This window comes from Notothenia rossii (assembly GCF_949606895.1).
Source record: "Notothenia rossii genome assembly, chromosome: 4".
Taxonomy (NCBI): domain Eukaryota; kingdom Metazoa; phylum Chordata; class Actinopteri; order Perciformes; family Nototheniidae; genus Notothenia; species Notothenia rossii.
The window spans coordinates 17,692,897-17,720,112 of NC_136902.1; the positions used below are offsets into that span (position 1 = coordinate 17,692,897).

Sequence of the window (27,216 nt, forward strand, 5' to 3'; positions counted from 1 at the left end):
TTTTCCTCTCCACATAGAAGTTATAGAACATAATACATGTCAAATAAAGGCTAACCTTAGCTGGTTTTCTGCTTTACAGAAATATAGTAAGGCCTTTGCACGTTCATCTCCTTCTTGCCTTTTCTAATTGGAGGTTGCCTTCGTCTAGATGTCCATGTTCGTCTTGATTAGGGAATAAATGAACACAAAGGTTAATTGATGTTGCAGCAAACTCAAACAGCTGTTATAAAACAAAAATGAGATAGTTTTAATGTATAAATTGAATAGAGTTCAATCCTACCATGAAACATATTTTCCATAAAATGTTTGGTATTTTTTTAAAGGATTGGTGTACTTGCTGCAGCCTCATGATTCTTTCAATGTATTTATTGCCATCTTCTGGTCGTATAGGAAAAAGCCATCCCATGCAGACCAGAGCCAGGGTGAGAAGGGAGATACACATTTTCAACAAACACTAAACGCTTTCATCGAGGGGAAACAGGCTGGTGATAAATTAAATACCAGCCACAGGAAGTAAATGGTTAATTATCTTTACAAGTTACAGTAAGAGTTGCAAATCTGTGTGACTGACTACATAGACATATCAGATAGGATAACAGTTTTAACAGTCATATTTTAATAACCTTGAACCTAATTTGAAACAGGCATTTTTAATCCTGTAGAGTAAACACTTACCTTTAGTGATTAATAAACCCAACTTTGTGCACAATGCATTGAACAGTTCAGTAACATATAAAATGTTAATCATCAAAAACTCAAAGCAACATTTTTCTTTTTTCTCAGAATTTTATTCTTTAAATTATTTTATAAAATCTCATTTATATATTTTCACCGATTAACAATTTTGGCTATTTTCCCTTTCCACCCCCGTGCCCACATATTGATCGTAAGGTCCATACCCCTTCATATAGACATTGTGCAATGATCTTCAGTGCCAAGGTGGAGGGGAGAACAGAGGGGAGACAGAGGGTGAGGGTCCATGTAGGGTGAGAGGAAAGAGGTATGGGTCTGGGCCTTGTTCAGAGCATGCCAAGAGAGGGTTGGGAAATAGGGAAGGTTCAAGAGACTGCCTAGCTACACCACCACTGTTAACATCAGTAAGATAACCACACAGGGAGGTAAAGGGAGTATTGACTTCCACAATGAGTGTGTCCGGTGTGGGTTAAAACCAATTATGTTCAAATGGCTCAATGTATTCCATGACATAAAATTAAAAAAAGCTCTTGTTTTTTCCAAAATCAGTAATTCACATCCACTGAAACATGTAAAGTAAGCCCCACATTAGAGATTCACCAATGACAAGTTGTCCACTAAAAGATTAAAACAGTGCCCACAAACTTAGCAGCAGCGCTGAAGACTGTTAAGCCCTTTGTAGTGACCTACACAAAGTGTCAGTCCACTGATTGGGGTCCGCTCCTCGTCCCATGGTGTGCAAGTAAGTTGTTGGTGATTCTCTTTCTAGCTTCTTATCTTACAAAGGCCAACATCTGAAGACACAAGGCTAAACTTGAGCAAAACCACAGATTCATGTAACAATAACTGTACATCTGGGCATGCAACAGGAATTCACTTTCCACTCCATATATTTGTTCTTCATTTGGCAATATGATCATTCTTTCAACATGGCTCAACACTTCTTGAAGTCGCTTTGTTGCTGGTATGATTTGCGATAAATGGACAAGCGCAACTAAAATATATCTATGCTAAATATTTTAAAATATGTAGAAAGGCTTTCCTTACATGAAAAGCAAACGATTGCACACCTCCCCTCAGATCACTGAAGACTTTTGTCACACCTAGGTTAGCCAACGTTGACCCAAAAGCATCTCTCAAAGAACCCTTCAGCTACATCCAAACAGTATCAAAAGTTCCCTTCTTTAAGTTGTTTAACATGATAAAGAAAAACAACTGAGTTTTAAAGGGAAGGAATGAACAGAAGAGATCAGACATCACTCCCTGTAACCACACCAGTGTTCACGCAAAACAAAATGTCTTCCAGGCAAAACATGGTTATTATTACGGGCAATAACCCTTGTAAGCACATAGTTCATATATTGGGTTACAAGTTGTAAGTTGCTCCTGTTAAAATGCATTGTTCAGTATAAGCATGGTAGTGAATCCATACTTGTGTGTTTTGTAATAACTCTGAATTCCTACAGTAGCTGTCATAAATCAAGCTTTATATTAACTTCATGTAGCCTTGCAAAACCATGTTAATGTTTAACCTACAAGCTGGTAAAACAAAATGTCAATAACACTTCAAATACTCGATAAGACAGCTGAATGAGCTTTAAGGCGTTTAAAGGTTATTTCTGACAGAACAAGATCTGTCAAGATAACCTACATTTTTTTAAAGAAATGTGATTTAAAATTAGCCCTTGGATGACTATCCTCTGCCACATACATCATAAAGTATCCCTTTACATTAACAATCAAAACCTCATCACTATTTAGACTTTATACATGTATGACACTCAGTTTACATGTCAGCACAGTTTTGTTCAGCCTTGAGGACCCCAGCCCTTATGTCAATAGTTTTGTGTAAATGTCCACAGCAAATGGCAGTAGCATGCTTAAGGAAACTCACCGAATCAAGGTACTAAGAGAGGGCTTTCAAGGTCTTCAAATAAGAAAAGTTGGCATCACTATGCTGTACAGGCTGGAAGACACAACAACATAAATCCCTGTAATGATTGAGTTCAATAGCCTTGTGCTAAATGCTACCTTTGATAAGCTAAACTATTAGATGTTATTAACTCCATGTCAGAGAGGTCTTTTTTCATTCAACTCTATTTTGAGCTCATAGTCGTAGGTGCAGTTGTATTGAACTGCTACATATTTGAATGGGGGTCTTTTTGTCAAAGGGAAAAAATACAGACAACTTACAGTTCAATACGATCCACTTCACTACCACAGGCTGAATGGATACCATCAAACTAAATCAGCACCTTTATGACCATTTCACCCAACCCCACACTGTTTAGGTTAACAACGGTAGTATTTGATGCAGGGCTATTGTATTGAATTGCCTGATCATTTAGAGATGTTCATCTTCTTGTGTCCACTCCCTGTGATCACAGAAAGTGTAAACGGCTACAAGACAGAACACCTTGTGCCATTTGGTTCAGATGACAAAGTCAAGGTTTATCTCACAAGATAAATAACCTCGGCTAAACTTTTATAAGTGACATCATCGGCTAATTAAAAGCTGAAACACAAGTTGGGCTGGTTTGAAAGCACAATGTCAAACTCGCTGGGTGTGTAAGCTGACGCCATTTGAGGTAGACAGGAACCGTATCAGAGTACACACTTTCATACTATCAATATGCTCACACACTGTCAAAGAAGCGTAATGACTTGATTTGAGGCTCAGTGGGAGACTTCCTGTGACTCCACCTGAGGCTGGGAATGACTGATCTGGTAAGGGTGCACTACATCATGGGCTATGGTGGTTTAAGGAGTGTGATGAAAGGGAATGGGGGGGGGGGGGGGGGGGGATTGAAACTGACACAACCCAACAGGCTATTTACCAGAAAGAAGTCAACGCCACACATCTTCATTATCTTCATCAATGTCTCAAGTCAACAGCAGCGTTTAGACCTCAGTCATATAACCAGAAACAATTGAGGGTTCATTTACAAGGCATAATCTTTTAAATATAATATATGGCATCTGACCATTGTCTCAATATGTCCCTTTGAGATGTGTCCCACCCCCCCCCCCCACAGACACAAGTTTAAACCCAAAAAGTCCCAATGCCAGACCTCATGCCCATTTAACAGTCTCACATTGTTCTAGAGAATAGAGATTAAAAATATATATACTATTGACTTATTGACTTCCAGTGTATGTTTTCTGTGTTTCCATACTATGTTTCAAGTTTAAAAAGATCTCGTTTCACAATGCAAGCTCAGAGGTCTTTTCCACATGCGCACACACACACGCACACACTCACACACACAGTATATATATATATTTATATTAGAGGATTTTTTAGCTGAGAAGTTAGGCAAAGTATATATGTTCATTTGGACGGAATTCATTCAAAATAAGAAGGAATTCTCTCCCTTTTTTCCAGTTTCCCCTTTGAAGAGGACAACATTTGAGGATTTGGGGAAAGCGCTACAACATCACAAAACTACTCAAGAGCAGGTAGCAGGGTAAAAGGAAGAAGAAATAGATAAAAGGCCTGAACTTGTACAATGCAAAGAGATGGGCAGACAATATGGCTCTCTGTGGCATGTGCATTTCAGGGCCATTACTGATGGTAAGAGAAAATGTACAAAGTTCAAGAGAGGGTAAGATAGAGCTAAAAGACCAGCAGATAAAGGGGGAGATAGTGAATGAGTTGCTAACCAGGAACAGCGCTAAAGCAATAGTGCGAGACTATGCAGCGGGTTGAGGGAGGGGACTAGGAGGAAGAAACAAATACTGTTTGCCTGATTCATCGGTACACCAGGTGAGATATGGTGCCAGATTTGAAGTTGAGCTGATGGTTGGGCACAAAGCTGTGCTGGGGATTCTTTCTGGTGCAAATATCCTTCGCATACAGGCCCATGCACGAGTCACATGACACCTTGGAGCAGTTCACACAGGTGTGGGACGCCCCTGGCTTGTTGCAAAACCCACATCGCGATCCCCCCAAGCTCAGTCGCTCACTGCTGCCTCCCTTTGGCGTTGTCAAGGCAACAGACTTGCTGGCAAACAGCTTTGTGGACATGAGGGGTTTCTCCACCATCTGGGGGTGAGGGTGGGGGTGGGAGTGGGAGTGGGTCAGCGTGAGGGGGTGTGGATGTAGATGGGAGTGGGAGTGCGTATTTGAGTACACGGAGAGTTTTTCCTTCACAGGAATGTATCCGTCAAGGGGCCGTGGGGATTTCGGGTGGTATTCCTGTAGGCCACAGCAAGGGGAGGGGTCCACATCGTGACAGGTAGAGCAGAGGATCATGTCACACCTCTGGCAGGAGGCCATAGAGGAGCAGGCCAGCCCACAGCCCTGACACTTCACACTGCCGTGAGCTTTGAGCAGCCACGCATCCCTTTGATCCCGGGGCTCTCTGGATGGAGGGCGAGAGGGGGTCTGTCTTCCCCCCGTCCCAACGCCCCTCTCTGTGTACAAGTCAATCTCATCCAAAGAGGACAGGTGGTAAGATGTGTAAGCGTCAGCCGGGGGAGGTGACTGAATAGGGAAGAAATCTGCAATAGGGCTATAGGACTGAGGAGCGGCCACAGAGAAGAGAGACGTTGAGGTGAGGGGCCGGAGGATCTCATCCTTCATATCCTCCTCTGTGTCCACAAACAGAGTCTCCTTCCTCAGACTCAGCGAGGCCTTTAACACAGGCTTGCTGACTGCTGCGTGCCAGTGACCAGCTCCATCTGTAACATCCACAGACTTAGATGGTCGGCTACCTCGCCTCAGGTGGTGGGCATGAGGCCTCTCTAAATCCAACGGGCGCACAGACAGCCGAGCCATATCGGCCCCGAGGCTGTCGCGTCTGCGGAGCGCCTCAGCACAGCCGGCTGCATCATCTCTGCAACCTTTGCGGAGTTCCAGGGCCTCCAGCTCTGAGGCCGAGCCACGGGCCAGAGCCACTACCTCTCCCAGCAGACGACACTCTGCCTGGGCCAAGAAGAGCTCGAACGCCAACTGCCGGAGATGATTTGTGCCTCCCGGGTGCTCCTGCAAATGGAACTGCGAATCATGGTCACAGGCGTAGCCAATGGTGCGCATTAGAGTCCGGAGTTCAGGATCAGAGATGGCTGACTGCAGATGGTACACATATGGGCCAGTGAAGGTCTAAAAGAGAAATGGGTTGGTGTCAGAAAGTCAATTAAAAGAGCATGACACAATAAAGCTCAAATCTGCATGTTCTTCCTCTGATAACATATAACTCTACAGGTTGGTTTTGTTACTGAGTTAACCACAAAAAGATGTAGAACATTTAACATAATTAGAAAATATAAACAATGGGGTGTTTAAGGTTGATTTACATACAAACCATTGATAACAAACTAAGTACTAAACTCGAACAGAATTAGATGGCAGTATTTGTTTGTTATGTATAGTGTAGGATGTATTAGGTACAGGATCAACTATTGAGACAAATAGCATACATTATATTTAAGTAATAAACTCACTTTTATACATCTGAACTCCTTCTTCCAGGGGAATAGCAAGAGGTTGGTGCAGATGGTTTCTAATGTGTTGAAGGCTCTCTCCAGGCTCCTGATGTTGCCTCCTCTCTGGCAGCGGAGAGAATTATCCACCATTTCGTAGAAACGAACCATCCGAAAACGCTGTCCAGGATCCGGCTGGTAGGCCCCTAGCAGAGCTGTAGCTGTTGAGAGTAGGGCCTCGCTGTCCTTACGCCGCCCTCTGTCCCCTGCCGGATATTCACCTCCATCTTCCAGACGCCTCTCCAGTGCCGTTACATACCTTCGAAAAAGGTCCTCCTTTAACTTGGCATCCATTATTGGCAGCAGACTATCAGTCAGCTGTTATACTTTTCTGAAAAAGCCTCACCCTCTTTAGCATACTCTGCACCAGTATGCCACATTCAAGCACCATTTTTGGTCACCATATTCAATGTAAACCCTGGCACACACTCAACGTCTGGAGAGGTGGAAGAAGAATGAGATGTAGCATCCAATCAGCAGCACATCCTTTAAAAAGAGAGCTGCCGTTGTCTTACGCTTTCAGTTGGTGTAGCTAGGCTTCAGCCTATAGGGATGCTTTCTTACGGGCATCTTACTGGTATTGGCTCAAAGCCTGACTTGTTTCCAGACAAACAGGCCTATGTCGTGGAAGATGATGTCAGGGGGAGTGGTTGCTTCACGCTTTGTCAAAGCAGAGTTGAGACTATTCCATTTCTTAGTTACAGCAAGTGGAGAGTTGAAGGTCAGTCATCATGAAGACACATTCATGTGCAGTCTTCTTAGCAGTCTCCAAGCTGTAATGACACAGAAGAGACATATGAAAATGGACATCTCTAAATCAGATACACAAATAGGAGGAAACTTGCGACACATACTTTTCTACTGACTCAGTCTCGTTAATTCAGTCCAACAAAAGATGCATTTGTAACAATAAAACACCAACCATTGCTATTTTGGTATCTCTCTCAGTTACTGTCCTGATGGGTGCATTGTGTGGCCTATTATATATCGGTCGGTCGTATAGTCAATACTTGGACTGATAGATAACTATCACTATATACGCAACCAAGACTAACAGTTTATTAATTACATTCTACATAAACCGGGATCGGGTCTCACTGTTGACAGACTTACTTATTTTGTATTACACGACTGTTTGCGCTATTGAATATGTGAGCCAGCGGTACAACATGCGTGTAATACAACAAAGTAGCCTACACTCATGCTTAGCTCAAACAAACAACACCATAATAACTGTTTACATACGGATGAAAATGTACTAGTCTTAATTCTACCGTAAAGCTGGAATCACAGCGGTGTATCTGCTCCTGGTTCCCTGGCTGTGGTTTGCCTCACACATCAACCTCAGTGAGCATCCGTTTGGAGAGCTAGCAACATCATGCCTTTGCTAGCAACAGCCCCCTGCATTAGTATTGCGCATTAACTGCAACCTATCACGACCAACGCTGATAATAACATACACGGCTCAAAGACAGCGTGTATGTTCATTCTTCATGAAACTGAAACCAACAAAACCCGATGCTGTCACTTGCATGGGCCCATAGTTGAGTATCGGCTCAGCAGTGAACGCCCATTTCAGCGCAGCTGGCTAGCTAACATTGCTTGAGCTAGCAGGGCGGTCCATCACTAGATACACATCTTTTGCGATTTAAGAGACAATTATCGAAGCCTATACCGTCACTGTGACATCATCCAAGTCTAGTTCTGCTCCAAATAAGAGGCCACACCGTTTTTGTAACACCACTACCAGTACATCTTACCTTTACAAGTGCTAGCCGTGGCTAGCTACGCCTCCTCAGCTGTTGGAAATTCCCATCATCACACTGCGCATGCGCCAGGTCAGTTCTGACAGTTCATCAGCACTGGGGGCCCACGTGCTGTTTGAAAAGAGCCGGAGGAGGAAGAGGAGGAGATGCAGAGCCCACCGACTTCATCACTGTGCGAGGTACATGGATAAACAATCTTTATCAGAAGTACACCACCACTGCTCGAGTCCTCACTAACACTAAGAAAGTGGATCACAACACTCCAGTTCTGAAGTCTTTACACTATTTTCCTGTTGGTCAAAGAATTGATTTCAAAATACTGCTGCTGGTTTATAAAACATTGAATGGTTTAGGCCCAAAATACATTTCTGACCTCCTGCTAAATTATGAACCATCCAGAACTCTCAGGTCATCAGGACTTTCTGTCCCCAGAGTCAGAACTAAACATGGAGAAGCAGCGTTCAGTTATTATGCTCCAGATATCTGGAACAAACTACCAGAAACATGCAGGTCCGCTGCAACTCTTACTACTTTTAAATCCAGGCTAGAGACTTTTCTTTTTGCCGCTGCTTTTAATTGAATTATTCATATCTTAAACTGCACTTTAACTTTGATCCATGTATTTTTTCTTTTAATGTTTATTTGATTATCTTTGCTTTTTAATGACTGTTTTTAGATGCCATTTTCTTAATGTCTTTCATTTTTGTAAAGCACTTTGAATTGCCTTGTGTTGAAAGGTGCTATATAAATAAACTTGCCTTGCCTTGCCTTACACTCATCAATCTATAACGACTAGTAAGAAGCTGTTTTTGTAAGCAATTGCTTCAGTTATCTACCTTTTTGATATTGACATTACCTTTCTTTAGGCTATGTTCAATGGTGAAATAAGTACTTATACGTAAAACATAGTTTACAAAAAACTCTAACTATACTAAGTTGGCATCAAAAGTTAATCACTGTGCAGAATGGCCAATTTAAAATGTAAATATTAATGTTACGGAATTTAATGGAGGCATTGAAGAGTTCATCATATATTATAATGTATTGAGTTTATCTATACTTTGTTTTGATCATCTTATTATGTAAATAATTGTTATTTGTGATATTAATGTAGTGTACTACAAATTACAATATTTGAATCAAGGTGTAGGCTAATGGAGTAGCCTAAAAAAAAGTAAAATAAATACTTAAGTAGTGTTTGTTTGTAGCCTTTATTTAACCAGGTGAACGCCCATTGAGATCAAAAGATCTCTTTTTCAAGGATGACCTGCAGGACATTAGTTACACATGTAACATAAAAACAACAGAACAACAATAAGGATGACATACAACATAAAATAGTATATAGTAGTATAAGTAGGGTACCACAAAATTCTGCGCACAATAGCCTACTTGAATGCCGTCTAAATCTATTTAACATGTGCATTAATCAACTGGATAAATAAAGGACTTCTCATTCTGATTTAAATGTAGGACTATACTTTTTTACATTTGAAAAAAATAGCAGATCAATTGATTTTTAAAATCAGTAGTCGTTTATTTATCTACCTTTTTAGGATGTTGGCTTTGTAACTAATACACAATAATATTTTGAAAATGTTGTCATATGTTGTACTTTTAGTGATAACTCCGCCCTCTTCCTTAAAAAAGACCTAGAATCTGATGACGTCGTTACGTGAACGGTCGGTGGGGGACCGACAGACAGTGAAGAAAAGAAATGGCGATGCTCGGAGGGTTTAGTGCAGCACAGCACAAGAAGAACGTCTCTGATGGGAGCAGCGACGTGTCAGAATTCCTCTGCCCAGTTTGTCTCGAAATATTCGACAGTCCCGTAACGACACAATGCGGTCATACGTGAGTATTTTGCCTTTATATCTCGATCGTCCTCCCCTAAACCCTGCTCGAACACTAGCGATGCAAAGGTTCGAGGTAAACATACTGTGCGGAAAGGATAGTTTTAAACATGTCCTGCCACCAGAGTTGCAAACATTGGACATGCGTGCTACTGTTTTTGTTATGATCCTATAATTGTATTCAGCTTACTTGTATATTTGCTAAAACCAATGCCAGTTGGCTAAACCAGTTTCAGTTTTGTTTACATCAAAGAGGCGACATCACCTGGGAGTTGTAGTTTCGATCCCCATTGCTTGGACGCACCAAATCACATTAAAGAACTACAAGTCCCTGCGCCCTCTTGAGGTGGGGACTTTCCATAGGACTTACAGGAAGCTCTAGTTGATAGCTGTATATGGATCTTCTAACAATCGAAAGCATCTGTTTCTGTATTGAAATGGGAGCCTATAAATAGTAGACACTTGTAAATAGATACCAGATCTAAAATGGATCAGAGTTGCAATGTCTTGTTTCCCTTACTTGGTTCATCTTTACACTATTCACCCCTTTCTTGGCAGGTTCTGTCAGAGTTGTTTGCAGGAGTGTTTGCGTCCAATGAAACCCGTTTGTGCTGTGTGTCGGGCCGGGCTCGGCCACTGGACTAAAGCTGCTGACCTAGAGGCCGTCATCCAATCATCAGTGGCTGCATGTAAAGGATGTGGAGCACAGGTATTTCATGCAAAAGTTAACACATTCAAAAATTCTAACACTCATGGCATCTGAATGACCTTTGCTGGTTTGTTGTGAATTTGATTAGCAAAACATGCAAGGATATCATAACTACAAATGTCCAAACTTTATCGATACTGAGTCTAAGTCTGAGTGTCAGTATTTATACATTGACACAGTGAGAGAATTGCAGTTTCAAAACATTGAGAAGTGTATCATTTTGATTGTGCACTTGCTGATGTGTTTTTTCATACTATCCAGGTTGGTCTTTCTCAGATGAGAGGCCATACAGCTTCCTGCTCAAAATACCAGGAGTATATTGAGGAGGGAGTGAGGACCACTGCCCAGAACCAGCCTGTCATCATTAGGTAAGATAGAGGGCCAATAGTAGAACACTGGCCCTGGCTGAAGTTACTCACTAACTCCCTATGGCCTCCATAATAAACATATATAATAAGCATTGCAGTCGTCTATAAGGGATGTTATAAATGCATGACCCAGAACTTCAGTGCTGGATTGAGACAGGGATGGGCGGAGTCTGGATAGGTTTAGTTTGTGAAAGAATGCAGTCCTGCTGATGTTTTTGATGTGGGGCGCAAAGGAGAGGGATCTGCCCAGGATGACTTGGGTGTTGTATTTCTTTAACACATTTATCAGAGACAAAGTGTTGTGTTGTAAGATTAAATACCTTATAGGAAAAGACTGGTGTTTTATAACCTGGATTCTGCTGTTTTAGTTTTATCTAGAAGTTGTGAACAGCATTTCTCCTCACCCCTATCACTGTAGAGGTGGAGGAAACTTAACAATCCAGTCTGATGGAGCCATTACAACACGTGCCTAAAACTGGTTCTTTGAATAACTTTCAACACTTGTGCATTCTCCAACTAAATCGTCTGCATGAGTAAGGGATAAGTTGTATTTACATATACCACATCCTATTGTAAACAGATTGTTCTGCTTGAAGGGTGAACCCATAAGAAAGTAGCTATGCTGTGAGAAAGGCATCAATAATGATTTATTCTGTTAAACCTTTTAACACAATAACAATTTTTGGACCCCATTATGAGTTTTCAGTAGATTTGCCTGTCCAGCTTCCTTATTTCCCTAGCATTATAATTTGAATGTAGTTTAGTTTTGACTTTATTGATGTCAATATTCTCACTTTAGTTTGCACATGTTCAAGGATTAATTATTTTAAGGTTTTATAATGCATAAGGGTTAATTATTTGGCTGTTATATTTACCTTGACATACAGGTTTTCAATTTTCAATTAGCAGCAGAGAAACGATTTGACATCTACATATATGGTGGAGTGCTGCCTACCTGAGTAAAGACTCAGCTCCTCTATCTGTGTTTTAATCCAAGCTTCTCTACCTGCAGCGCCATGTCAGCATTTTAGTGCCGATAAGTGCATGTGAGTTTCTATTTGTGGGCCCCACTAGCTAGGTCAATACTACTATGTTTATTATAACAATGTTACATTTTTGTGATTACTATTTGTCAAAGCCATGCTTTGCTCTAAAGGCTCAGTTTCTGAGAGTCACCAGTTCGGCAGCAAATACAAGTACACATGGTTTTAGCTTGATTCATATTAGCAAGGAGAGCTACATCTGCTCTCCATGTTCAAATACAGAATCAGTGGTGTAACACATTTTATTGTTTCTGTATATTTCCTACAGTCCAGTACCAAATCGCTTCACCTTCACCTGCCCATACTGCAACTGCCAGAACCTCGATCAGGACGGTCTGGTCGAACATTGCACTTCCCAGCATGGTCGTGATACACGACAAGTGGTAGGAAATCTACACTACAATGTTGGAATAAGTTAGGGTTAATTTGTTTATAGATGCATTATTAATTTGACTGTTTGTTCAGGTGTGTCCCATCTGTGCCTCAATGCCTTGGGGGGACCCTAGCTACAGGAGTGCTGACTTTTTCCAGCACTTGAAGATCAGACACACATTCTCCTATGACACCTTTGTTGTAAGTTAAGGCCTTAAACATTGCCTAGAGTTTATCTTTGTGATGTTAACGATGAGTTTCCTCATTGGTTCTGTTTTCTTCTCTCCTTACGCCCATGTCTTTGTAGGACTACTCCACAGATGAGCACACAATGATCCAGGAAGCTCTACAGCGCTCCCTGATGGACAATTGAAGTGTGAATAACAATCCTGAGCAGGAATCCAGTGATGGGAAGATGGTGATGGGAAGTCTTGAAAAAACAGATTAACACACTGAAACTTTGTTCATCCTTCAAGGGGGGGGTGGTAGTGTATTACTTTTGGTGATCAGTGTCACAGGACAATTGGTATTGTTGCTATTGATTTATAGGTTTATTAATCAGAAAATAAATCATACAATATGGTTAAAAAGCATATTGTACTTAGGAGTGATACTGTGTTTCTGGTGTGATAAACTCTTATCTTCCCCCCAGTTGAGTCGGTAGACTTGATAGTTTGTTAAATATCTACAGAATTTTGTTTGTTCAAGCTGTTTGTTCATTGATGGCACAGTGTCATATAGCCAAAAACTTCCAAAGTTGTAATTAAATGTCCCTGTCGTCAATACTTGATGTTATAAGAGGGTTCGACCACTAGGTGGCTAACTATTGCCAGCAAACGAAAGACTTCACTCAGTGAGGTGGTCAAGTAATGTTATCAATATTATATAATAGTCTACTAAAGAGTGACTCTGCATGTTTACTCTCGAAAGTGGAGAAGGGTTTTTTGTTGAATTAATAGCAGATGGAAGCTCTTTCTTTTTTTATGCTGTTTCTAGCATAGTTTGTGTGAGAGTGTATGTTCATTCTGTTTTCAGAGATCTACTGGAAAGAATAAATAATAAGAGGGTCAAACAAAGCCAAATGATGGCTGTTTGCGTTATTGTAATGTTTCTCCCTTATGTCTTTGTGCCTGCTGGTAGATCTTGTTTCTGACTTCCTAATCTCTTAGGGCTAATAGTTCATCCAGTGAACCAAAAGATGCAAATAGGAGACCATTAGTGTGTCATTATTGGTCAGTTTTGTGATTTTTAATTCGAATTAGATTTTCTGTTGCATGTTATTGGCCATAAGGGGGCAGTAGAGTTCCACCATCCATGACATCCACTGGCTCCCACCAGCCTTGTGGCTTCTTTCAAGACATAATTCAACACAGATTTCCTTCTATAAATGTGCTGTACTCAATGTGTTGTTCTCCAGCTTAGGTTTTATATGCAGCATACAAAAATGTCACTGATCTTTAGAGGTTTTAGTGGGGATATTTGTTATAACCATAACTTAGCTTTTAGACAGTCCATGACGTGACATCACTTCAGAATTTTAAATGTTATTACAGTAGTTTGTGTTTTAATGCCCAGTGTCTTGGTAGCTTCATCCCCAAAACACTTCAGTTTGTTTTGCTGGTTTTCATATTTCTTAACAACACTGACGCTACAGTTCTTAAATACAAAATCAACATGTTTATTATTTATATTTCTCAAAAAACTGGCAGCATGTACACTTACAAGAACATTTTGTTTGACTTTGCTTGATGTTTGCTGGATGTTTTTAATTTCAATTCTGAAAAATTGGATTGTGTCTACCTACTGTTTTTTTTTTTCAATGACTTGTAACTGTCACAAATCAACCATATACAATAGTGCAAATATTCACACATGGTTGCATTGCATTTGTCTTTTACCAACAGGTAAATAAATGTTAATACACCCAGATCAAGTAGCTCGAGACAGAACCTTAATGCCTTTTCACGTAGTCTTTGGTGCCACTTAGCCCTAGATGTCTGTTTTCCTCTCCAGTAAAATCTGTAATAATTTTGTCTGTTTCTCATGTATAATGACCTTTTTTCTTTCTCAATATATCTCTCATTCTCTTTTGTCAGCCCTGCTGTTAAGGGGTGCTAAATCCTGATAAATTAAAGCTCTTTAATTATTTAAACCCTGGCCCCAGAAATCAGGCGCAGTGATTTATACCTGTGTGTATGAGACGTGTGGGGGGAGAAACAACACTTGCTGCTTTGATTGATGACCACAATGTGTGTGTGTGTGTGTGTGTGTGTGTGTGTGTGTGTGTGTGTGTGTGTGTGTGTGTGTGTGTGTGTGTGTGTGTGAGTGAGTGAGTGAGTGAGTGAGAGAGAGCAGTTAAAAGGGAGGTAATGTGCAGGGTGCATCAATCTAAAGTCTGGATTTGCTCTGTTGTCATAATCAGGCCCAGGGCAAAAGGTTTGTGATAGTGAAAATAACTCATTGTGGACTATGTGAAATAAGCCAACCTTTGTTTGTGTATTAGAGATCTGTGCAGGGATGCATCACTACAACAATGATATTGCAATGTGTTTTAGCATGTACTTGTATCTATGCTAAGGTTATGATGAAACTAAGGCCCTTCGGTGTATATCGTCCACAGGGAGAGAAACCCCTCTCATCTCCTTTCTTTCCTTTGTTTGTTTCTTGTATGTGTAATTACTGTATCTAAATGATATTACAGTTTCTCACCTAGCTCTGTGGAGATCTCACCCACCAAACTTCTTGATGTAGTCCCCCCTTTCTTCTCTTTTCTTCTCTTTTATTTCCCCCCCCCCCCCCCCCCCCCCCCCCACCCCGATCAGGTTTTTTGCTCCTGGCAGATAGAGGAGAGATGTTAGCTGTGAGAGAACTAACGAGATACTCGAGCGCTTCTGGGCAGGAAGGAAGTCGAGCTGAAAAACATGGCAGAGAGAAGTCTTTCTTGTCTGTTTGGTGGCGGAGCTAAAAAGGGAAAGGGGGGCCAAGGTGGGGAAAAGGAAGAAAAAGAGGAGGAAGAGAAGTGAACACATTAAATAAAAATTTCATAAAGTTCAGCGTGTGGCTTCTTTGATGCGTGCAATAGATAGTGTGTGCAGTCTGCAGGCTCTGTGGAGGCAGCAATTAATGCTACATGTGCCCACAGGCACGCTGTGAGAGGCACGGGGACGGTGGCTTGTTTTAGAAGTGTGTCGCACCATCACTCCACCCTAGACAGCCTTTCTTTCAATGTATTAGACCTCTCTTTCTACCTCTTGAAATTCAGCATCCCTGAGATTGTAGGTTTATGCCCCCTTGGCCGCTCTCTAAACTAATTATCACTATAACTTTTTGAACAGTCACAGAAAAAAAGTAAATATTCCATCAATATTGTTAACATTTTTATTTAGAATAGAGATGAGTCATAAGAGAATATTTTCTCTGTCTTTTGCTTGATTTTGGCAGCAGTCTCCAAAGGTTTTGGACCTTGTTCAAATGTATGTTTTTTCTAAGGCCCTATCACACCTATCAGCCATGCAGTTTGCCTTTTACTCAGAGAGAATAGAGGGGCAAATATTAAAGTGAGTCTGGTAGAAATCATCAGGATTGACTTGTATCCATCACCTGGTTTATAGAGGAAATGTATCTATAGGCCTATATGATACACAGAAAGGGATTAGTTAGGAACTCCTCAAAATGCCTGGAAAGTTCTCTCTCATTTGGTCTATCTCTTTCTAGTTTTGCTGAGGCAGGTATCTGTGATGAGGTGTGGGGAGTGTGAGAGGAGCACTGGGAGTTTGTTCACCGTAAAATTCCTCAAAGTCAGGAGAAACAGGAAGAGCGGGAATCCTGCCACCCGGGCGCTGCAGCATGGGCGGGTCGGTCCTCTCAAATGTTTGAACAGAAAGTGCCAGTGGGCTTCCCCGACATCAATACTGGTTCTACACCAACTCCTCTTCCGCTTTTAAACTCTTAACAACCGACCCCCTACCCTAGCGCCACACACACACACGCACACACACACACACACACACACACACACACACACACACACACACACACACACACACACACACACACACACACACACACACACACACACACACACACACACACACACACACACACACACACACACACACACACACACACACACACACACACACACACACACACACACACGTGTTGCTAGCCTAAGAGCAACAAGACTTAACTTTGATTTAATAATGCCTGCAACCTGCTTGGCACTGTATCAGCGAAGTGAAACTTGCACATCTTGTGTGTGTGTGGGTGTGTGTGCTTTTGTGCATCTAATTTTGTGCCCCCTAAAATTTGCCAACATTATGCCAGAAGCACTCAGAATAATAAGGATAACACAGTTTGTCTTTACTCCTGCACAATGTCTACTTTGTTCATTAAATCAAATAATTTATATTGAAAGAGAAGAATTACTATTTTTCTTTCTTGTGTTTTCCCAAGCCAGGGACTTTGAATTCCTTTAGAAGCTTCTATGTGACTCCCTGAATCACTGCAAAACAAAGAGGGGGAAATTCCTCATGCCAGTTGTAGGAGTTAAAGCTTGGAAAGTTCTCAGAATCAATGTTTCTGCAGAAATATTGTCATGGAAGTGAAAATAAAACGCATCGGTATAACTATCAGGAGAATTGCTAATCATTGCTTCCTCATTTATTTATTTATTTGAAATCCGCACAGCCACTGTACTAATATTTGAAAGTTAAGCCCTCTAAGGTGTAAACTATGGGTGGGGGCATTTCCCTGGTGTATATGTGTGTGCTCATTCACTGTGTGTGTGTGCGTGTGCGTGTGCGTGTGCCACAATGGAACAGCATTTGCCAAGTGAGGCAAGAGGATCTGATTTGCACTCCCCCTCACGATACCCCTGTAAAGCAACTAAGATGTGTGTGTGGAAGAGAGCAAAGCCCAAGGCTATTATTCTCCCATTAATTTTTCCATTTGAAATCAAACCTCAGCGGGCGTGCATGAGGGAATCAGAGGAGGGGGAGATGACTAGAGTGGGGATAACCTTATCAGGGGGGGGGAACAAACTGTGGTTGTAGCAGCATTAATGTCCAATAGGGGAGGCAATTTCCCTTTCAAAGGAAGCCTAATTATTTGTCTCCGCTCTCCATCCTTAGCCTTCCTGGTACGGCATGCCTTGAGGGAAAACTGCCTGCCATGAGGAAATTGTTAGATTTTTTGTTTTATAACTACACAATTATTTTAACAGTTGAGAAAGTTATACATGATCTGCTTTGACTGGTCAGAGAGGTTTTATCTGCCCATCAAACACACTGATACAGTAAAACTGTACGGTCCTGTAAATGACTCATTTTACCAATGTATTTATCAAAGTAAACCATCTTATATCTTTATATTCCTCAGTACACCACTCCCACACACCTCCTATACCTCACTTTTCATCTTAGAGTTTCCTTCAATTCCAATCACCACTCTCCATCCTGTTTCCCCCCGGTCTTTCTTTGAAAAAGCGCCATTGCTTGCTAATCTGTCAATCAGATGTTGTCCTGTTGTGGCGATGATGGGGGTCCCTGGCGGTGGGCCGTACACCTCCAGCAGCTCGCAGCTCAGTGCAGGTCGATGATTAACCAGGCAGGTATGAGTTAAACTGCTGACAGCAGAAACACACTGACAGCTGATTTGGAAGACAATGGTCCCGCTCCCTCTACTTAACTTGTCACGGCAGTCAAAGCACCTTCTCCATTAACTTCTGACATATCTGGAAAGATGGAGGGAAACACTAATTTATTGCATTGCACTCACAATATATATATATTTGGACACGTTCACTTAGCACAAATACTTATAAACATCCTAACAGATCTATTTTGGAAGACAAACAGAAGTTATCATGCTATCAATGAGTAAGTAGTGAATATAAAATGCACAGAACACATGCAGCATAAAGAGTCAAATGGAATAGATTAGAAACTTGAGAAAGCTTGTTCTTTGAAATTCAGATTAATGGCATTAGTGTTTCATTACAGGTCCATCAGAGCTTGAAAGTGAATAACAGTATAATGGCATTATTAAAGTACTGCAAATCGTTATTGTGGTTGTGATATTACTGTGAATAGCTTGTGGGAAACATCAGGAGACACTTAAACTGTTTATCCAGAAGTGAAGGCCGTACAGTTTGCTGTCAAAGCTACAGCAGCGCACAACAACGAAACCCAACATCGCCTTGTCTCTCAGATTAATAGTCCAACACTTCCCAATTATTAACCGCCCCTGCAGTGTACCATTCATATTCAAAGCTATTTACCTCCCTCCACTTCCTGTGCTTTGTGTCTTGTGTCTTTACAGGAAGGAATGGACGACGCTGGCAGATCTGTCAATCAAACAGCAGCCCCCAACCACCAGTGGCTGCCCATAGACAGGCGCCCATACACCTCCATCGGCTCCGGTCCCTCCTCAGCTCAATGAGTAACTAACCTGCAGGTATTGAATCAAACTGCTGACAAGCACATGGAGGGGAGGGGAGGGGAGATGGGGGCTGTGTAGGTGGATAGATGGAGAGACAGAAAGGGAAGGGGAGGATGGAAATGACAATAGCATCATTTTATAGCCCACCTTGGTGACGTAACCTTTAACTTTGCAAAGAAGGATTGGTTTCTTCCCTGCTCATCCAGCCTAAAGTTTTACATTTTTTCCCTCCCTCAAATCTCCTTCTCACTCTTTAAGTGGCATCCTTTGATGGGCTGTCCCTCTCTCTCATCTTGTCTCCTTAGACAGATGAGTGCTGTCAGCGCTGCCATCACTGCCCAGCTAAACATTAATGACTCTCTTGCCTGACAAGTGTTGGAAGGGCAGAGGAGAGGTGAAAGGGGGACGCCTCTGGACTAAACCAGATGAAAAGGAGAAGTGATGGCTTTATCTGCTTGACAGATTCTCTTTTGTCTCTCTGAACTTGCGTATATGTATGTGTGCCATCAGCAAATTCTTGGCTTGACATGACGGTTTTATTGCCCTGTTTTTCCTCCCCTCTGAGGAGATGGACCTCCTTGTATTCCCATTGCCCCTCATCCTTCCTACTGGCATTTCTGACATTCCTTCAAGTATCTGTGCATGTGCAAAAGTGTGTTTGTGTGCAGGCTTGTTTGTTTATCTATGCCACTACTTATTCCACGTGTGTTTCCTTCTTATCCTCATGTGTGCTTCTTGAAGATAGCATCCTGGACTTTGATGTTGGCAACAGTGATAGTGTGACGGCAGTTCACAAGGAAGGGTAGGGAGAGGAGGGGGAGACCAAATAGAGGGAAAGGTGTTGGTGGAAGAGTTTGTGGGTCAGTTTTCTCCAAAGTGAAAAAGTTGCCCTTTGCAATATTACTTTGATTAATTTGTTTCTACATTGTTTGTCTCCATTCCTTTATGGTCTCTTTTTCCATACTTGCACTGTTCTCTATCTCCTGCTATACTCTCCATGTTGTCACTCAGGCCTATGGCCTCTTTCCCCATCTCTCTTTTGAATTATTAACTCCCCAGCTCAGGGGAGTGAATGGGTACTGCTGAGTAGACACAGAACAGATCCGGCATCACATTGCCCACATTTCGGAAGTCCGTCCATTTAAGGGGATTACATTGCTGGTCCCATCAGCCCCCTCCCTCCCTCTCTCCATGCATACTCACACACACGCCCAAGCATACATAAACTTGTGCTGAACCTCTTGTTATTATGAACAGCTGATAGTTGGACAGTGAAATAAACATAGAAGTGGTTATGTCCTCCTGCCAGCATTCCTTTACTGTAGAGCGGCAGGCCTCCTGTGGTGCAGCCGCCCACTCGCCTGGCTTACTTCTCCCCAGGCAGCCTCTATCTCCTCTAGGTTCCCGGAGCAATGATTAACCCCAGTTCTGATCAATGCTTCTGCTGACTCTGATACATCACTGGAGCCTTGCAGCTGCCATGTAAAGGAAGCGTCAACTCGGTGCTGCTCATGACAGAGCATACCCACTCCATCACTAACACCAGCGCACACACACACACACACACACACACACACACACACACACACACACACACACACACACACACACACACACACACACACACACACACACACACACACACACACACACACTAAATTATAGGAACACCTGATAATACCATGCAAGCCAATGCAATAGTTCAACTATAGAAACAAGCTTTTCATTGTTAGTTGTAATGTTCCTTCTCATTTGTTGATACTTTGAATATACTATCCTTATTATTCATTTATTTAAATGAGTTAAAAGTCAAAGTATAGATTTGATAATTATTGTATTATTATTTGAATTTATTTGAATGTGGTCTATTTGCTCAGCTGAATCTCAGATTGGTCATGGATATTTCACTAAAGGATTGTTTTTTTACGTGCAAGCAGTTTTTGAAGAAAGACATTAAGACATAGAAACAGAAGAACAAAATAAAAGGAGGAACGAAGAGAGAGATTGGCATCGCTCATCACCCGGTGGTGCTTTACCTCGACAGCAGGGGGAAGCCCTGATTTCCTGAAGATGACAGGAAGCACAATAGCAGAGTGTTCTGTCAGCACATCCTACTCACAGAGCCAGGTTAATGATTCTGCAGCCACAGCTGAGCTGAAGAGAGGGATAAGCGGAGGGAGGAACAGAGAGGAAAAACAGGTGGAGGGGGCTGGCATTCAGCTACACTTAGGCCGTCATTACTGCTACATTAGGAGTGATGGTGTGTTTTTGTCATTTTAATTACCTTTAATCTGATCTCTTCATACTCGGGCCGTTCGTTAATGAGGGAGAACAAAAACTACATGTCAAACATGTTTAGCATGCATCCACGCTATCAGTCATTCAGATAACATGGCACACTAGTTACTGGGAGGAAATTCCTCGACTTGAAGAGTCCTGAATCTCAGCAGAGTATAGAATAACTTCATGGGGAATGATGTGATCATTATTTCTAGTTTCACATTTTTAGTGCAATGTTCCACAGTGTCACCAGTCCATTGCAGTCAAAATGACAGCAAGGGCATTACATTTATATTGAACTTTAGCATTCATGTTGTGGTGATGCATAAACAAATTGTGCTATAGAGTTAAATCGTTTTTTCTTCAGTATCACAAGTATCTAAAATGGTACAACTAAAGGCAGCCAAGTGTCTTTCCTTTACATCTGATTATGAGTTACAGTCTGTAATAGAATAAACTATATTCATATTATACATTCCATAACTATATTTATATATTCTTGTTGACATTTATATGTTTCTGCTACTTCTTTCTTTTATCTATTAGCTTGAATTCCATAACTTTATATTTCAACATTTGCTATTGTTATTTTCATTCATTTATTTTCCAATGTAATATCATATCATCTCTTGATAACATTACAGACATGGGCAATAGCAGAAAATAACAATTGTTTGATTCCTTAAATGTAATGTGTTGTTTAACATACAGTAAATTGAAATTGGAGTCTGAGTCGTAACGGAAAAAGGAATGGAGGTTTGGGGGGGGGGGGGGGGAGTGGGGGGCTGGGAGTACCCTCCTCCTTTCGTCTTCATACCAGGACTCGGTTAAAGTATTAACCAACTGCTGCTTAACAATATTGCTGACTGGTGTGTGGAAACAGGAGAGATCAAAGTTATCATGTAGAGGAGAAAGGCTCCTTTCACTGGGCCCATACAACCTGTCCACTCCATCTTACCATCCATTCAGAGCAGCTACCCAGAGCACCACTCAGGACACACCCACCCTCCCACTCCTCACCCCCCCTCATTCTACTCTCATTTTTTATTCCTCATCCTTTATTTTAACACTTCCTATTCCTACTTTTCTGCACTCATCACTCCTTCGTGTACACAATATTAAATAATTATTTATTTCCACTAGAAATGCATCTGCATTCAATCTCTCCCTCCACTTCTGTCCATCCATCTCTCCATCTGTCACCTGGCGAAGTAATCACATCCACATTTGATAAGGCTGGTTAGGTGGGTCATAAAAAGTTTATGCTTGTGATGCCGGAGTCTCATTTATTATCCCTGCTAATGTAGCAGTAGGGGAGGAGGAGGAGGAGGGGCAGAAAGAGTGCGTGAGGTTGAGAGAGACAGGCCACCACATTAAGGGATCATTACTCCTCTATCGGCTCTGTCCCTAGCGTTCAGCGCTAGATACGTCCTCTTTATGCTTTACGGCCTTGATGAAGCCATACTCTCTGCATTTAAGTGTTGCACGACCACTAAGAGTTCAAGATGCTGATGGCACAGGAGGTAGTTACTGTTCCCTAACCACGGAACTATTGGCTTTAGCCCTAATGTGTATATCTATTTCCCCTGCATTTACTCCACCAGTTAATGTGAAACTGTGCTGGCTTTTAGTTGATGTTTTGTAGCATATATCCACTAGGGCTGCAACTAATTGTGATTAATTTGACTGATATTGGGTTCACTTAAAACAGGGACTGGTTATTTTGCATAAATGTTCTAATTATTATTGAAAAATACATGACATTTTTGACTGGTTGCAGTCAATCATCATTTTTAGATTTCTGGAGAAATTCTATATCAGTACTATGTCAATATTATCATAAGTCTGTAGAATATGATTTTTATAGGCTGCATCTCCAAAATAAATATTATTATATTTAACAAATATTGTGATTCCTGCGATTTGAATATTGCACCATTGCCCTGACATTTACCACAACTTTCTACAAATCTTAAATTGAATGAATGGTTAGAATTAGACGCCACAATAAAGATTTTCACATGCAGCTCTGACATTTCAAGGATACATGTGAACACTGCTCTGTTTCCTACAGGACATGGAATGTATTAAAGAATACGTCTGATTCTATTCAGCTTCTTTTTTCCAGCTCTTATTGGCAACAAATCAATTGGAGATGTCAAAACCAGCAATGACTCCTACTAACAAGTATTGAAAGAAACCTTATATAGCTTATTTATCTGAATACTCCCTTATTGTTCATTTTTTTACAATGCACATGGCCCCTCATTCAATACACACCCCTCAAAGTAATCCCAGGCAAATACATCATCATTTCGGGTTTTAAACATTGCATGACATGACAGTATCCTGCTGTTTTAGTAAATAATCCAGCCTGACTTTCAGATAAAAAGTTTATTTCCAATAAGTTTTAAAAAATGGTATATCCTCAGTATTAACTGAAGTGCAAAATACAGGGTTTGATGACAAGAACAGATTCGTAGAAAATCTCCAGACTTGTCCTCCATAGAAGAATAACCTCACTTTAAGGTGGAAATACTGTTTTATGTATCATGGATTACTCTCACTTGCTGTGAGATTCAAATAATAGATATAGAAATGTATGGTTTTGTAAAAATATAGTGAATAGAAAAAGAGCATGATGGGAACGTGCAGATGGGACAGCGAGGGAGTATGGGCATGTATGAGTGCGTTAGTGTTGGGGGAGGCTACCCAGAGGCATAGATAGTGATAGATTGGCCTGGGAGAACAGTGATGCAGATCCACTCATCAAGATTGATGTTCTGCCATTCTGCTTTAAGTGCAATTAAATTGGCCCCTGTGTTAAAAAGCCCAGCCGATAACGTGGCTCAGGCTGAGATTACGCTACATTTCCCTTGCGCTTTCCTCCACCTGCATCCCTGCCACAGCCACTCAGAGATGTACTTTGCATTCTCGGCCTCGATTGGACGGGAACTTTCCCGGCATCCCAACCGATTCGTCTGCCCCTGATTTACAACTTTATTCAAGCTAGTGTTTTTTTCCACATAGCCCGCAAAGTAGTTTTTAAATCAATGCTCCCTAAAAGTTTTGAATCACTTTCTGGTTGTTGTTTTACCGCAGAATTTATGACTTGTACATTAGTGCATGTTTAATGTGTAATAATGCACAGTGATTACTGAGAGGAAGGAACTTTAATGTCTTCTTGAACAATTCCAACATAACTCATCTCTGGCAGCCAAGTTGACGAGCTTGTCTCTTTAGGCCCAACGCAATTCTCTAAAGTAAGGACAAGGTCAAGAGAAGTCACACAGCTGCTTGTTTTTACTTCTGCTGCACTGAACAGTCTCGGATATGGATGCAGGTTGTGTGCAAACCGTTTTGATCAGTGTTTCTGTGTACAACACACTGGAAAATCAAACGCACTTGTCCAGCTCCGTGTACACTTCAGAATGTACTCAATTTCCTACTAAACGGAAATATTTTCAAATATTCAAATTGAATGTCGATCACAGTCCAATCCATCTCTCTTTCTGTCTGGGTCTCCATTCTGCCGCGGGCCTCGCCCACCTCTGTCAGTGTCAAGTTGTTAACCCCGTGTCAACAGTGGCGCAGGGCGTATTTGGACCGGGTTGATGGATGGGTCTTGGTGGACTTGTCCCACGCAAACATATTCTCAGAGTCAGCTGAGAGAGGTGCAGCGCGTGTGTGTCAACCCCTCCACCCACACACCCATGCACACATGTCCATCCGTGATCAAGTCCCCACACTCAGGCAGCATGGAGCCCCTCTCACTCGGTCACCTACTGACACCCAATGTCTCTAGTTTAGACCCAGATGGGTGGAGCTCTGACCCCCTCTGTCACAGGACGTAGTAAAACAGATTCAAGATTATTTTTTCCTGCAAATGGTAAACTTGACCCATGTCCTCCGCATCATTACATTTCCTTGTGAGGGCTTGACATCCTGTTCCCTTAACAAACCGGTAAAATGTACTTTGCCAGCTCATCCCGCGGGAAACATGTAATAATCAATGTTTGTAATCATTACAAATTAGAATTATTTTCTTTATTTTGTCATCGCTATGGACTTTCCTTCTTCAGATATTAAAGCCATTATCTATTTTTCATTTGCTTGTCTTAAGAAAAAAGGTTGCTGAATCACTGCTGCTTTTTTATAATGAGGTGAACAAATTAAAATATACTTACTAATGATATCTCTTCTGCTTGGAAGCCTTCTTCTGACCTAGTGAATTAGAAAAATACATTATTATCAATATACATTAATATGAATGAACTTAGTTTGAAAGCTAGGTTGATTGTATAGGATCCACAGTGATTTGTTTTCTCTTAAATGACTTGTGTTTTCTCTCGCCATGTAACATCGCAAATATTTATTTTTATACATGACATTGGAAAATCAACACAGTAAATAAACAGCGGCAACATTGCAACACCCAGTGCAAGTGAACACATGGTTTGGGGAAGAGATGGCATCAGTACATGACTGATCACTCGTCAATATCATGAGTTCACCCAGCACCATTAGTCATCTGCACCGCGTCCTGTCACTCCACACAGCTGCTCGCCGTCTCTCTCCTCCACCTCTCATTTTTCTCTTTCTGCCCAACTTTCTCTGTTCTTTTTATACTCCACACCGAACGCTCCCGGCATCTAAGACATTCTTGTCGTGGTTTACGGGGGCTGGGGCTGAAAATAGGCTGAATATAAAGGAAAAGAGAGAGTGTCTTTGCTCATATGTAGGCGTGCAAGTTTAGTTACATGCCATGTGTTCTCTTTTTTGCTTTTTGGTGGGGAGGGGGGGTTGTCATAATGTGTTGCGTTGTCCACTATGGCTTAGAGGGTCAGATTAACAAGGAGTCCGGGTCCCTCTTTGCAGCGGTCCCCTCACAGCGCACAATGACAGGAGCGATCCATCACTTCTGTCCCTAACAGGGTGGGGGTCAGTGGGGGTGCAGGCTGTGGGGCCGGGCCCTGCTCTGGCAGCCTGACGGAGGGTTGCAGAGAACAGGATGGGGCTGGTTAAACTTTAACCAGCTCTCTGCCTACACACTGAAGAGCACATTCAGCCACCATTCTCTGCTGTAGGACGCTCTGATGTTTCGTCAGCCTGGGATCCATGACCCACCGCCCACTGGGACCCCTCTCGCTCACTCATGGCCCACCTGCTTCCATATGGATCACTACAGCAGAGCGCTTAACTTTTGATCGTAGCGTGGGAAGAAAATTACTCTGGGGTCCCCTCTCCATCTGTGCATGGAGCAAGTAGCTATATTAGCCCGGCCCTCTGCACGCGCCACACAGCCCTCTGATATACTAACCACGACTCCATATTCAAAAGTGTCTTGCCTCTAGTGGCACCGTCACATCTGATGCTGAAACATTTCACAGCAGATCAATAGCAATAGCCTTCTTTGTTATTGCAGAAGGGTTAGTCCTAGTGCACACCATGGTTACTGCATGAAAAATGATGGCTAGTCTTTTGATAGTCATTTAATACACAGTTGCACACTTTGATAGAATTTGGCAAAAGCCTCTCCCCGGTGAGTTAACAATGCGTACTGAAAATCATATTTCCATGGCGGCCCTTTCAATCTTATCCCCCTGTTCCAGGAAAAACTGCAGTGACAAATGGGATGTGAGCACACTCTGGGTGGCTGTGGGTCACATCAGGTGCGGAGCAGGTTGGAGGTGTTAACCCAATGTGTTCCTGTTCACTGGTCCAATCATCTTCATTGATTGAGCCAATGATTGAGAGGGTCCTACCTTTTTTTACGATGCCAGCGGGAGGAGATGAGGGCTGAAGGAAGGGGATAAACCATAAAGAGAATACTCAGCAAAAAAAATTGCCCTGCTTTGTGCATTTGTATACATACAACTCTTTATACCCCATAGACTGATTGATTAAGTTATATCATTATATAGAACAAGGACGCAGAAACGCATTAGCCTAATGCTCAGTCATTTAAGATTCCATATTTATGCATCGTGTCTATACGAGAGGGAGTCATACGACAGCCTGATTAAATTAGATATGATGAGACTCGACCCTCCATACACACTTAATAATGCAGTAATTTCTGCCCATTTGACATGATGAGAGTGAGGGACTGACACGCTTAGGGGAAAGGATGCGGACAAGACATTTGGAGAGTGGTTGAGTGAGGGGGGGGGGTATGTTTTAGGGGAAAGAGGTATATGGTGCTAT

At 41.8% G+C, this 27,216-nt stretch overlaps 3 protein-coding genes across 14 annotated transcripts in view; 1 reads left to right on the plus strand and 2 right to left on the minus strand.

Moving 5' to 3' along the window:
* Positions 1–758: 758 nt before the first annotated feature.
* On the minus strand, positions 759–8,089 carry spata2 (spermatogenesis associated 2). 3 transcript variants are annotated; one of them, XM_079676661.1, is made up of 3 exons: positions 7,938–8,089; positions 6,139–6,950; positions 759–5,797 (listed from the first exon to the last, which is right to left on the minus strand). In XM_079676661.1, exons 2-3 carry the CDS (start codon positions 6,469–6,471, stop codon positions 4,445–4,447), a joined length of 1,686 nt encoding a protein of 561 aa, XP_079532787.1. In that variant the 5' UTR covers positions 6,472–6,950; positions 7,938–8,089; the 3' UTR covers positions 759–4,444. The 3 variants fall into 3 exon arrangements, with proteins under 3 accessions (XP_079532787.1, XP_079532789.1, XP_079532788.1); XM_079676663.1 differs by lacking the exon at positions 7,938–8,089 and adding an exon at positions 7,853–7,887; XM_079676662.1 differs by lacking the exon at positions 7,938–8,089 and adding an exon at positions 7,452–7,836.
* A 1,516-nt stretch (positions 8,090–9,605) lies between these two features.
* On the plus strand, positions 9,606–14,217 carry rnf114 (ring finger protein 114). The gene is made up of 6 exons (XM_079676666.1): positions 9,606–9,797; positions 10,355–10,505; positions 10,767–10,873; positions 12,185–12,299; positions 12,382–12,489; positions 12,596–14,217. Exons 1-6 carry the CDS (start codon positions 9,661–9,663, stop codon positions 12,659–12,661), a joined length of 684 nt encoding a protein of 227 aa, XP_079532792.1. The 5' UTR covers positions 9,606–9,660; the 3' UTR covers positions 12,662–14,217.
* Positions 12,596–27,216, minus strand: part of LOC307036401 (uncharacterized protein) — a 32,092-nt gene continuing 17,471 nt past the window's right edge. For 5 of the 10 annotated variants that reach the window (XM_079676683.1, XM_079676684.1, XM_079676685.1 and 2 more), the window contains 3 exons: positions 26,775–26,808; positions 25,197–25,233; positions 12,596–18,799 (listed from right to left, as the gene is read on the minus strand). In XM_079676683.1, coding sequence (XP_079532809.1) covers positions 18,734–18,799; positions 25,197–25,233; positions 26,775–26,808 — 137 coding nt within the window. In that variant the 3' untranslated portion in view covers positions 12,596–18,733. Of the gene's footprint in view, positions 18,800–23,151; positions 23,580–25,196; positions 25,234–26,774; positions 26,809–27,216 lie in introns of those variants that run through there. The other 5 variants (XR_013807347.1, XM_079676681.1, XM_079676679.1 and 2 more) reach the window with 5 other exon arrangements.

Coding starts and splice junctions, on each gene's coding strand:
- spata2 (XM_079676661.1), bottom strand. CDS start 6,471: ATGGATGCCAAGTTAAAGGAGGACCTTTTTCGAAGGTATGTAACGGCA. Junction 5,798..6,138: donor AGGAGTTCAGATGTATAAAA/GTGAGTTTATTA, acceptor TTTCTCTTTTAG/ACCTTCACTGGCCCATATGT.
- rnf114 (XM_079676666.1), top strand. CDS start 9,661: ATGGCGATGCTCGGAGGGTTTAGTGCAGCACAGCACAAGAAGAACGTC. Junction 9,798..10,354: donor ACGACACAATGCGGTCATAC/GTGAGTATTTTG, acceptor CTTTCTTGGCAG/GTTCTGTCAGAGTTGTTTGC. Junction 10,506..10,766: donor GTAAAGGATGTGGAGCACAG/GTATTTCATGCA, acceptor CATACTATCCAG/GTTGGTCTTTCTCAGATGAG.